At 31.1% G+C, this 13,496-nt stretch overlaps 1 protein-coding gene across 14 annotated transcripts in view; it reads left to right on the top strand.

The window, feature by feature from the left end:
- Window positions 1–10,284, top strand: part of LOC145305547 (adiponectin receptor protein 1-like) — a 43,955-nt gene extending 33,671 nt beyond the window's left edge. The window contains exons 16-18 of one of the 14 annotated variants that reach the window (XM_080147196.1): window positions 5,034–5,151; window positions 5,437–9,528; window positions 10,214–10,284. In XM_080147196.1, the coding sequence (XP_080003322.1) occupies window positions 5,034–5,078 (45 nt within the window). In that variant the 3' untranslated portion in view covers window positions 5,079–5,151; window positions 5,437–9,528; window positions 10,214–10,284. Of the gene's footprint in view, window positions 1–5,033; window positions 5,343–5,405; window positions 9,529–10,180 lie in introns of those variants that run through there. The other 13 variants (XM_080147198.1, XM_080147205.1, XM_080147204.1 and 10 more) reach the window with 13 other exon arrangements.
- Window positions 10,285–13,496: the final 3,212 nt, after the last annotated feature.

The raw sequence follows: 13,496 nt of genomic DNA, 5'->3' as shown, positions 1-13,496 counted from the left end.
TGCGGGTACCTTTTTATTCCTATAAAGAAACATGAATCTGGCCGTGTTAAATATTACCAGTTTTTTAAATGGTAGGATACCTAAATCGATAAAAAGATCCCTTGTATGCGCCCTATTATCGGTTCTGCTGATTATCCTAACTGCTTTCTTTTGTAAATTCATTATGGGTTTGGTACGTGCATTAGGCAAATCAACAAATAAAGGGGAACAATAGTCCAGCAGACTTTTCAAGTAGGAATTATATATTAATATGAGATGCCGTTTGTGTAAAAGATTTTTCATCATTTTCATTGTGAATATAATTTTACTGATTCTGATTCTTAAGTTATCAAAGTGAAATTTATATGAGAGTTTGTTGTCGAAGAGAACGCCTAAGTGCCTGCAAAATTTTTCATTATCGTTGGGGGTAAGAGTTAATTTGGTTATTTTACTTGGGTCATTCTGTCCTTCGTCATTCATGTCAAAATATACTGGGAATTCTCTTAGTAGACCTAGATTAATATTATCTAAAAAACGTTCATTTCTTGCTAATCCGAAGATAAGGACTTTCGTTTTCTTCGGATGTAATAACAATTTATTGCTACTGTACCATGCTAATAGTTTCGGTAATTCAATGTTTGCTAGATTAATAAGATTGGCAAGCGTGTCGCTTTCAAGAAACGCGCAGTTATCATCCGCAAATAAATAGCTTAATAGAGTGTCTGAGCATGAATCTATATTATTAATATAAATAAGGAAGAGTAAGACACCTAATATCGATCTTTGAAGCACCCCCCAGTCTATCAACTCTGCTCTGCTAGAATTAACTCCTTTGTAAAAAACTCTTTGTCGTCTGTCTTTGAAATAACTCTTAAACCACTTAAGTGCATGTCCTCTTACCCCTAGATTCTCCAGCTTTTTTAGTAAGATAGACCTATCTAACATGTCAAAGCATTTCCTTACATCTAGCAGAACGACCATTGCAATTCTGCCAGATGCAAGGCATGCAGTGATCTTGTTGACTAGGTGTAATATTGCATGAAAGGTTGATCTACCGGGTCGAAATCCATATTGAAGTTTATTAAAGTATCTTTGTTGTTGCAAGAATTCCATTAATTGTATGTAAAGGCATTTCTCTTGTATTTTAGAAAAACTATTAATGAGAGATACTCCTCGATAATTATCTAAGTAATAAAATGGTCCGCTTTTATGGATTAAGATTGTCCTTGTTATTTTCTGTCCGTCTGGCATTGTCCCCGTTGCAAAACTTAAATTTATTATGTGTAGCAAAGGCTTAATTATTGTTATTCTTACAAAGTTGACTAGATATAAACTTATATCATTGTCATCACTGCTTTTCTTATGTTTCATGTTACCTATTAATTCTAGTAAAAATCTCTCAGTTATTGGTCTTATGAAAAATGTATTTTCTGCCGGGGGGGGGAGATAATGCTGAAATGTACTACTGTTAATTTTAGGTAAAAGTGGTGTTAGACTCCGACCTATGTTGGCTAGATATTCATTAAATTTATTGGCTATTTCTGTGTCATCGTATATTTTTTCGTTGCCTACTTCTATATATTCTATCCGTGTGTCCTTCTTGGTGGTTCCCATAGTGTCTTTCAAAATGTCCCAAAGTTTTTTAGAGTTTCCCCCAGCATCTAATATTCTCTCTCTATAGTGAAGTTTTTTGGTTGCTCTATTCGCCTTATTAAAATTGTTTCTAAAAATCCTGTAACTCTCTGCTGCTTCTGGTGAGTCTTTACGTGCTAAGTATAATTGTTTCTTTTTAAGTCTACTCTTCTTAAGTTCTTTGGTTAAGTGTTGGTTCATAGGTGTAGATCTCTCTCTATTGTTAACTAGTTTATTAGGTATGTTCTGATCGAGTATTTTCAAAACCTTCCCTATAAAAATTGCGTACGCTTTATTTACATCTTCCTTTTCATTCATCACTTCTCTCCAGTCCGTAATCGCTAGCGCTGTCCTAAATTTCTCTAAGTTTTCGTTATTGAAAGATCTTTTATAATTTGGTTTTGCCTTATGACTGTTGTTAGGTGGGTTTTTTATTTGTATTAGGTTGACTAACATATGATGGTCCGATATATTTGTGGGTATTATGCCACATAGGTCAACTTTTCCAATTATGTTTTTGCATGCAATGTTGTCAATCAAAGAGTATGTGTTGTCTGTAGTTCTTGTGGCTCTACTTATTGTGGGTACGTAAGCATTCGAAATTAGACTGTTAAATAACGAGTTTGCTTCTGAATTAGGTTGATTTAACTTGAATAGGTTAATATTGAAGTCCGAAAATAGTATTACTGGTGTATTATGTCTGTCCAAAAAGTCGAGGTGTGCTTCAAGTATCGATAAAAATTCATTAACTGCTGTACTCCTAGTCATGTTAGGGGTGGTTGGAGGGCGGTAAACGTTTAGTAAAGTATACTTTTGATTACTTATTGTGATGCTTAGTGTAAGACATTCATAAATCCTATCTCTAAAAAATTCATCATCATTTAATCTCGTTACTGCTATTCCTTTGCTGACTAGAAAACCTACGCCTCCGCCATTCCCTGCCCTCCTATTATTCTTTATATACTGATATCCGTTAAAGGTAAGATCAAACGAGTGCCAAATTTCCTGCATAGCTAATATATTCAGTTTCGAATTGCCCGAGTTTATGTTATCTATGAAAAGTGTGACGTCATTAAATTTACTCAAAATAGACTGCACATTTATAGAGAAGATGGATAAATATTTTGTATTAGTAGAGTTAATGAAGTTTTTAATGTCTTCTTCGCTGTAATATTTGCAGGTGGGTAAATTGAGATCGCTTATAAAATCTGTATAGTTGGTACCATATAGTACCTGGCAGTTTAGGTTAAGGCGAATATCATTATTGAGCTCATCTATACTATTGTTTATGAGGTTATGAATATTGGCTACATCGTTATCTGCTATGTTAATTACTCTATTTGCTACGTTAACTTCTTCTCTCAATATTTCAATATTATCATCGATTTCGTTTAGGTCAAGCTCAACCATTTATATGAAACTTCCTAATGAGAAACTTATTTAATTTGCTCGTACTAATACTCCACTCCAGAAAAGATTTTAATTCATTAATAATCCCGACGTATCTACTGTAATCCCTACTCCCATGTCCCCCCCTCCCCTCCCTCCCCGAGGTCGCTTCAGTTGGTTCAATGGTGGTGGTTGGCATTCGAGCCTCCCGACATTTGCGTTCCCCATCCCCCCCCCCTCTCTGGTTCACCATAAGTTGTAATTATAATTACAATTAAGATTAAATTAAACTAAATTAATTAAGCCGCTGATTTCGAGTTGGATACATTCAAAAAAGACGGAGAAAAAAGAAAAAAAAAATGAAAAATAACTGTTGGTATTAATATTAATATTATTATTAAACCCTTAATAACTAACGTTCCTTAAGACTAATATAGAAGAAAAAAATACAAAAAGAAGCTAATCTTGTTTTATAAACTTACCTCTAACTGTTTACATAAGAAATTTGGATTTTTTACCTGTCCAGAGGCCAACTGAAGGCCTGCAGCACCTGAACCTGGAGGCGGATTGTAAATTTTTCTTCAAATATATAAATAATATATAAAAAGAAGCTTATGTTGTTTTATAAACTTACCTCTAACTGTTCAAAATAGAAATTTGGATTTTATACCTGTCCAGAGGCCACCTGGAGGCCTGCAGCACCTGAACCTGGAGGCCGAATGTAATTTTTTCTTCAAATATATGAATAATATATATAAAGAAGCTTATGTTGTTTTATAAACTTACCTCTAACTGTTCAAATAAGAAATTTGGATTTTATACCTGTCCAGAGGCCACCTGGAGGCCTGCAGCACCTGAACCTGGAGGCCGAATGTAATTTTTTCTTCAAATATATGAATAATATATATAAAGAAGCTTATGTTGTTTTATAAACTTACCTCTAACTGTTCAAATAAGAAATTTGGATTTTATACCTGTCCAGAGGCCACCTGGAGGCCTGCAGCACCTGAACCTGGAGGCCGAATGTAATTTTTTCTTCAAATATATGAATAATATATATAAAGAAGCTTATTTTGTTTTAAAAACTTACCTCTAACTGTTCAAATAAGAAATTTGGATTTTATACCTGTCCAGAGGCCACCTGGAGGCCTGCAGCACCTGAACCTGGAGGCCGATTGTAATTTTTTCTTCAAATATATAAATAATATATAAAAAGAAGCTTATGTTGTTTTATAAACTTACCTCTAACTGTTGAAATAAGAAATTTGGATTTTATACCTGTCCAGAGGCCACCTGGAGGCCTGCAGCACCTGAACCTGGAGGCCGATTGTAATTTTTTCTTCAAATATATAAATAATATATAAAAAGAAGCTTATGTTGTTTTATAAACTTACCTCTAACTGTTCAAATAAGAAATTTGGATTTTATACCTGTCCAGAGGCCACCTGGAGGCCTGCAGCACCTGAACCTGGAGGCCGATTGTAATTTTTTCTTCAAATATATAAATAATATATAAAAAGAAGCTTATGTTGTTTTATAAACTTACCTCTAACTGTTCAAATAAGAAATTTTTTATTTTTTTACCTGTCCAGAGACCACCTGGAGGCCTGGAGCTCCGGAACCTGGAGGCCTATCCAAAAATTCTTAAATCTGGGGGAAATTCATCATATAAGAATGATTTTATCCCTAATAACCTATCCTCTCAGTCCAAAGATAAAGCCAATAATCACCGTTTACGCAAATGTGTCAGAACTTCCCCCCCCCCCTTGATAGATTTTTATAAACTAAGATGGATGAGATAAAATGATGGAAATATTGTAATAAAATTGTTTTAGAGGTATACAAATCCTAAAATATAAAGAAGTCGAATGAAGATGTTCATTTTATGTAATCTTCACAAAAATCAAGGGATGGTATTAGGATATTTCTGCCCTTTCCTTCCCTTTGAATATAAAGATTCTTAGATGTTAGGGGCGCAGCCACTCATATTGAATCACTTGAATAATTAGCATGAAAATATTTTTTTTTTCTAGGCTGGAGAATGTACCCCAACAGAGTATGCTATGGTTCTTCAATAGTACATTGAACTACAGTTTTAGCAGTACACAGTTACGGGCAGTATACAATGAAGTCATAATATGTAAACACATGGTTGCTGTACAATATTGTATTCATATATTGGAAGATTTTCAACATATTTTTTGTAATTGCAGCACATTTGTAAAGCTACATTACAGAAAATAAATGTACCGTCACTTTACAGTACATTTGTACAACATTTTATAGTACATTTGTACAACATTTTACAGTACATTTGTACAACAACTTTGTAGTTAATTTGTACAGCAATTGTACAGTAACATTACTATTCATATGTACAGCAAGTTTACAGTACAGTTTTACAGTACATTTGTACAGCAACCTTTGTGTTTACAGAATTACTGAAGCACCTCTACAAGCACAAATTTATAATTAAATCATAATCATTAACCGATAATTGATAAAGTATGTCTAGTAAAAGAAAAAAGGAATTAGGTAAAATTTATAAAAAAAATATCTCTTTTTAATCAAGATTCAATGTCTAAACCTTAAATAATTTTATATTGAAAAGTTTCTTAGTCTTTGAAACATATCTATCTACCTTTTTCTCTTTTTCTGAATATTATATGTAAAACTTATTGAGATTAATGTATTCATACAAGAAATTATTAAATCTATACAAAAAAATAAAATTGATGTCAAATTATTGCAAAAAAAAGAATCAAATACATTTTAAATTCCTTAAATAAACTTTACTAAATATTACCTTTACCTACATTACATTTTGTTTTTTTAGAATTTTAACATTTTTAAAAAGAAAATTATAGTTTTAAAGGAGCTTATAAAGAAATAATTCTATTCATATGTTATTTTTTAATAATTTTAAAAGTATGGTTTATATTATTAAATTTAAGTAACTAATGAAATAAAATTATAGTTTATGTAAATAACTATGCAATGTCGGCAGGGAGGGAGGGAGGGGACAATGGACTGTAAATTATATTGGTACCCAACGCTTTATAAACAAGCTATCTCTTTGTTTGGGTACTTTCATCAAATCATGATGATGTGTTCAAACTTTTGTAACTTTAATCTATGGAAGGGTAAATTTTGTTTATCTTTATTGAGGATGAACATCAATTTATTGTCCATTATCTTATCCCTTCTTATTCCTTGATAAAAACTATTCATTCTGAAGTTTCTTGGTGATAATTGGAAAATTATTTATGAATGTTTTCAAAATTAAATTCGGGGAGGGAAAATCTCATCTTTAGTTATTTATAGCATCGTATTATTGACAGCTTTCCGCGGAAATTAAAATGAAAAAATATTTGATTGAACCCAGGTAGCCCTGAGCGCTAACAAAACTTGTATCAATTTTATGATTTTTATTTTAATAATTGTAGAAAATTGTCTGTAATACGATGCTGCACATGATTTTTTCGTATGACTGAGAACTGGTTCTAATCGGTTTCGAAGCCATACTGGAAAATTCTTATACTTTTCTGTTGAAAATTTCAAGCCTAATCTGGAATTAGGGAAAATTTTGACAGAAAGGTTTTTCTCGAGATGAAATATTCTTTCCTATATTAGAATACATTATCACTATTTTAGATTTTGTTTTATGTAATTTTAATTTTAAAAATGGTGGTAGGCATAATTTTGAGTTGAAAGCCAAATTTTGTTTTGCATATTCGAATTTCTTAGAGGCTATAAAAGATAGAGGTCTGGATTTTCTAGTGCAGATTCCCGGAACTCTAGGACATGTTTGACTAGTTAACATTGGCATCCAAACCACTCCTTAACTGCTTTTTATTTTATTTCATAATTCTGGTCTATTTTACTCAGGGAGGGAGGTGACATTGGGCTGCTCTATTACACTAGTTTTCAAAGTTTTAAAATAACGTTTTTCTATTCGTAAGGTTTAGGGAAGTTTATTAAATTTGGTTGGTTGGTTCATTAAGTTAAGTGTTAAACCGTTTTATCCACTAATTGTAATCTACAATTTTGTGTATCATTATTGGGGATGCACATCAATTTATCGGTCATTGTCTTATCCCTTTAGATCCCTGATTTTACCAATTCTTGTTAAACTAATTTTGGCTTACATCTCTAAATTTGCCGTCTACACATTTTTCCTTAAAAATGTATAAAATTTTATTGTTTTACCACTTTGTGATGATAAAACCTGTGAATTCAGTTTAAGTTAAGGTTTCTAACTATTTTTTTTTATAATTTTTAAGTTTTAGAATTATGTTTACATATAAGATTGAACCTTTTGTAAATAGGCAAATTTTTTGTAGAAATCTCGTAATTCTTGATTAAAGTGCATAGATTGCTGGGGGAGGGGGGGGGGATATGCCAGTATTTAAAAACCAACACAAAGGAACTCGGCCTTTCAAAAATAGGAATAGAATTATGACTTGTTTCGCAGTTGCTTTAATACGGCAACGGTAAAAATCTGCCATTAGAGCGACATTGGGCTGTTTTATTACTTTTTATAATAACAATTTTTTATTTATTTTATTGATTTTGATTGGTTGGTTCATTAAGTCGAGTGTCTACGTTTCAACCACAAATTGTATTCTTTTGTAAGGGATAATCTTGTGTAGCATTTTTGGGGATGTACATCAATTTATTCACCATAGTCTTATCCCTTTATGTCCCTGGTCTTTGCTCTTAGTTTACGAGATCTTTATGAACTACCATCCCAATAATCTATCCGCTAAATTTTCTTAGCACTTTTCACCTTTTTTTAGCAGCTAACACAAAAACTTTTTAAGCTTGATTTTTTAAGCACAATTAATACACACAGAAAATAAAAATCATTTATTGTGATACACTTAAAACGCATCTTTAAAAATATTAAATTTTTTGTTTTAACAAAAAGGTATTATTACATTGATACCAAAAACAGTCAAAATTATTGTCAAAAAAATTATATTAAAAGAAAATTCAAGCTTGAAATTAAGATTAAACATTTTTCCAGTATAGCTTTGAAACCGATTAATATCCGCTGGATTAGAACCGGTTCTGGGCCATACTTAAAAAATATGTATACTATCGTATTTTCGATAATTTTCCATGGATATTAAAATAAGAATCATAAAATTGATACCAATTTGTTAGTAAGGGCCTCCAGCACCTCTGGGCTAACAAAACTGGCTTTAATCTTATAATTTTTGTTATTAATATCCGTGGAAAGGTGTCTATGATACGATGCGATAAATAAGTTTTCTAAAATTAAATGAACATTCCTACTGATATCTATCCGTGTCAGCTTTTATAAAAATGGGGGTGGGAATTTTTTTCAACTAGTAGTGCCACAATTTCTCAGAGGTACCCAAAGTTTTATAACAAAGTTATCTTATTCATTGGCGCAAAGCTTTGGGTACTTTTCATTTAATTCCAAACTTTTCAATCTACAATTTTAATCTACAGAAAGGGGAGATTTTGTTTATTATGTCTACATTATTCCCTTTGTATAATATGGCATGCTAGGTTGGTAAAGTCCACCTCCATATATTATTATAACCTTTATCATCGCAGAGATAGTATAAACCAATATTTCAGTATGGCTTTGAAACCGTTATATAATCCGCTGGATTAGAACCGGTTCTGGGCCATACTGAAAAATCATGTATCGTATCGTATTATATCCAGTTTTCTACGAACATAAAAATGTACAATCATAAGATTGAAACAAGTTTGTGGCTAAACAATTGGTTTTAATTTTATAATTGTACATTTTTATATCCGTGGAAAGCTGTTTATAATACGATGCGAGAAATAACTATTATTGTAGAGAAAGGAGGGGGAGGGGGGATTTCACACCATTTGTATTAATAAACGCATCGTTTTATCGACAAATAGTTTTCCACAGTTAACTAAATGAAAAAATTTAGGATTATTATTTGTTATTGTTAAATGTTAATGGCCCTATTGGACTTAAAGCTTGAACCAACAAATTATTTTAAGATTTTTATTTTCTTGTCAAAGTTTCAGAACCGGTTCTAATCCGGCGGATATTGATCGGTTTCGAAGCCATGCCCCCCTCCTCCTCTTAAAAAATCATGTTATTCTTAAATAGAGTTTAACTTGTTATAAATAAATAAATATACTAAAATTATTAAAATTATATAAAAATGCTTTTTCATCTATTTACCTTCATATAAAATATATAGAAAATAAATTATGTAATACATTGTACTTGTAATAAGAGGGAGGGAGGGGACATTGGGCTGTTTATTTCACTAGTCCCCAAAGTTTTATAATAAGTAACGTTTTCTTTTTTATTTGCTTAACAATTTTGGTTACTTGTATTTTGATTGTTTGGTTTTAAAATTAAATTGTCCAAACGTTTCAACCTTTAGGTAATGTACAAGGGGTAATTTTGTGTATTATCATTGGGGATGTACATTTGTTGTTTGGCATATCTATAAATAAATTGTGATATTCTACTGCATGTCATGCGTCTGGCTTGATACGGTGAGGCAATTTTCCTCAAAGTGGCTAGTTGAGCTGAGAAACCCCCTACTCTCCCCTTTATTTTGAAACAAATTAAAAATGAGAGGGGTAAGGGGGGTTCAGTTAAGTTACTTTAATTAGAAATAAAATAAGGAAGAGGGGGGGTGTCATTTAAGTTACTTTAATCAGAAACTAGCGGTTGCGCCCCTAGCATCGAGGGGCTCTATATTCGGAGGGCACAAAAATAGCCTAAAACCATACCTAGACTTATTTGAAGAAAAAAAATAAATAGCCTAAAAGAGGCTTCGCTGTTATCGGTTCAGCTATTAGCGAGATCCTTCGCTACAGAAAAAAAAGCTTATTACTTAATATTATAGGATAAAATAAGAAAGGCGCGGGGGAGCGTAGCTGTATTTTTTGTTTATTACATTAGGTTAGGTTATATTGGGTAATGAGTAGCCCCGTAGGGTTAGATACCCCCTCCCCCCCCCCTACTGTAACTATTGCCCAATTATAAGCAATCTATTTTAAAAACAGTAGGATGCAGGTTTTTTTTTATTTTGAGGTTTGTAATATGAGGGGTTTCATAGTTAAGGGGGGTAATTACCATTTTACCCCCACCCTAAAAAGTTTAGGGGGGGGGGGGGTAACACTGATCAACCGGCACTTTGAGAGCAAACATCAAAATTATATTATATGCTATAAGTTGTACTTTTAAAACTATATTATATACATTCTAAAATTGTTGTTAAAAAATACATATTTTTGATACACTAACATCATATTTTTTTAAAGCGAAGCCTTTCTATAATTAGGGCCTGTACGTCCGTAGGCATATTGTATGTCTGTATGTAGAAGGGTGGGTAGATAAGTCAAAAAATAATGGATGAATAATGAACAAAGGATTTTGGCTGCTTAGGGGGTCCTTAATAATCAAAAATGTCAATAGTCTAGCTTATATTGAAGTAGAGACATCAACAGTTAAAGCAAAGATCAATAAATCAGATATTTTTTACAGCTTCTCTGGTAATGATTATCGAGTTGCTATACCCCCAAAATTGTACTTAACTTTTACAGGAATCAAAAGCCTTTTTTAGAAACGTAGAATTTAAGACCTCACGCTTGGACCCTCAGATGTCAAAACTTTATTTTAGTGTTTGGCCAAAATGACTTAGCAATTGTATCTGTAAGTACGTCTAATAACACCCTTTGCTATTTTTAAAATCCTAGAAAATTTTTTTTGCAAGAAAATTGCATAAATTCGCAACCTTTTTTAGAACCACTACATAACTCGAGTTTTAAAACTTTTTATATAAAATCCTTTTTACAAAAAACATCAATAATTACTTAAAATTAAACCTGAAAGAAAAAAAATCTCATTACACGTGTTAATTTGTATGTTTTAGGTCTTTTTTTGAGGAAAGTATAACTTCCACATTTTTGACAATAATATATTTTTTTAACATTTCAAAGTAAAATATAATAAAACTTAAACAATTTTTCTTGAATTATCAGTTGAAAATTTCATCAAACATGCAATTTAAGTGATGAAAATTTAATAAAATCATTTTTTGCATGTTTAGAATTACCAATTTTCTACATTTAAAACAAAATGTTAACAAAATTTAAAAACATTCTAATATATAACTTTAAAAATCAATAACATTTTATAAAATGATGTTTTAAAAAATAAATCATTAAAAGGTATTAAAATGCATTTTAAGTTGCTTAAAATTAAAACGAGAATATCTTTTTACACTTTATTCTTTGTAATAGAGATTAATCGTCATTTGCTGAAAATGAAACATTTAATAAACTAATTGAATCTTTTTGTGACCATGTTTAAACTTTTTAATTTTTACACTAAGGTGTTTTTTAATGAAAATCTTTGTTGAATTCTCTTTTGCGACAAAAAAAGAAAGGGAATTTTTTACTATTTCTAGGTTATCTTATGTAATTTAAACTATATAATATGAAATAATTTTTAATTGTCTTTCTTTTGAGCCACAAAACACTGTAAAATGTAACATATATGCAAAAATAACAATTTTTTTAATGAATATTATAATATCCTTATATGACATTGCGTCAGAGCTTATTCTTTAGATCATATGTTCATGAAAAGTAGTCATAAACTTGGAGGGTTGCGCTATTTATTAGAATATTAAATAAACTTGAATGGTAAAAATATTAGCATAGCCTTTGTCAATTCAAATGCTTTAGGTATATTATTCGGAAAGTTAGTTAAAAAAGAGAGAATTTGCTGTGTATACTGTTGAAAGACTTTCAAAAATGTAAATTACAAAGCAATCCTAAAAGATCGGGTCGTAGGTGAGTCTTAGTCGGGGGTTTTCTGATAGCAAATATTGCGTTATTGGTATACAATGTAAAAAAAAACATTTTAAAGAAATTCTTTAAATAAAACCCAACGTGTATTGGCAGTACAAACATCTTAATGCTAGCAGACATATGTTTATCAACATTTGCAGAAAACTATTTCCACAAGAAAAATTATTCAGGTTTCTACTTCACAATTTTAAATATTTCTTTCTGATAAAATGTTTGACATATATCGTATAATCATTTACCAAAAAAATATTTTGATAATTTAGATTTCAGAGAAGATTAATCCTTTCAAAAAACTAAGACGACATTTTGCATCTTCTGTCATGACATTTTAGAAAAAAATATAAAAAAAACAAAATTTAGTATGAAAACTATTTTCATCGATTTTTCTGAAGGTATTATCGTATTCTGTGGCTTTGTTATTATCATTTACTTATATCGAAAGTGCCAAACATTGTACCCTAACTTATTCATTTAATAAAAAACTAACCGTGACCTGAAGTTGGAAACAAATGGGCCAGGGGTCCCTTTTATATTTTTTCATTGACTTCAAATAAATTTATGCGTGGGTATTTGCCATCATATTATTCAATGGAGTTCGTCCATCATCTGCAACTGTTGTTATCACAATAGCACAGGTAACCTGTAGTAGTAGTAGATTTATTTTCCAATAGCATCAAAAAAAGACAATAAAATAATGTACGATAAAATAAGCATAGGTATATTTATAATAAAATAATTTCATATTTGTGTTGCTTCTGTATTTACATTGGCAGCTAAGATGTCGCGTGAGCGGTGTTGTCTCTAGCTGTTGAAAAAAAAACTTCTTTGGTTACTGAAGCAAGAAGATGTACATATGTACATTTATATCAGGTCCCGTTTTCCCGTGTGCAGCTTTGTAGTTCCCCCCTTTTTTATACACTTGAATTGTGTATTGAAAAAAAAAGTTATGTACTGAAAACATAGCCCCGAGGTGACGAAGTCACCGGCTAAAAAAACTAGTTTTAATCTTATGATTGTACATTTCTATATCCGTAGAAAGCTGGATATAATACGATGCTAGACATAGTTTTTTCGTATGGGTGAGAACTGGTTCCTGTCCACCGGATTCGAATAAATACGAGAATAGTTATTTCTCGTATCGTATTATAAACGGCTTTCCGCGGATATAGAATGTACAATTATAAGATTAAAACTAGTTTTTTTAGCCCCGTGATGCCGGGGCTAAAAAAACTGGTTTTAATCTTATGATTGTACATTTCTATATTCGTAGAAAACTGTATATAATACGATGCTAGACATAGTTTTTTCGTATTGATGAGAACCGGTTCCTGTCCACCGGATTCGAATGAATACGAGAAAAATTATTAATGCTACAAATTTCAAACATAAATTAAAAGTAAAAATTTTAATGAACATATAAAAAATTTATCAATGACAGCTAAGACAGTTAGTTAAATAAAATGATTCCAGTTTAGTGTCTTTTTTGACTCTGACTGGCTGAAACTGATTTATGTGATAAAATTTGAGTATATTCATAAAAATCATTAATCCCTCCTTCTTATTTTGAGATAGATTGAAAAAAGGGGAAAAGTAGAACAATTAGCACCAGCCTGGTCTAAAATTTATTTAAACAAATACAA

This window comes from Acartia tonsa, chromosome 14 (assembly GCF_053477335.1).
Source record: "Acartia tonsa isolate MP-2025a chromosome 14, ASM5347733v1, whole genome shotgun sequence".
Lineage (NCBI taxonomy): Eukaryota > Metazoa > Arthropoda > Copepoda > Calanoida > Acartiidae > Acartia > Acartia tonsa.
Note: the sequence above shows the minus strand (reverse complement) of the source record. Positions and strands in the feature narration are given on the sequence as shown.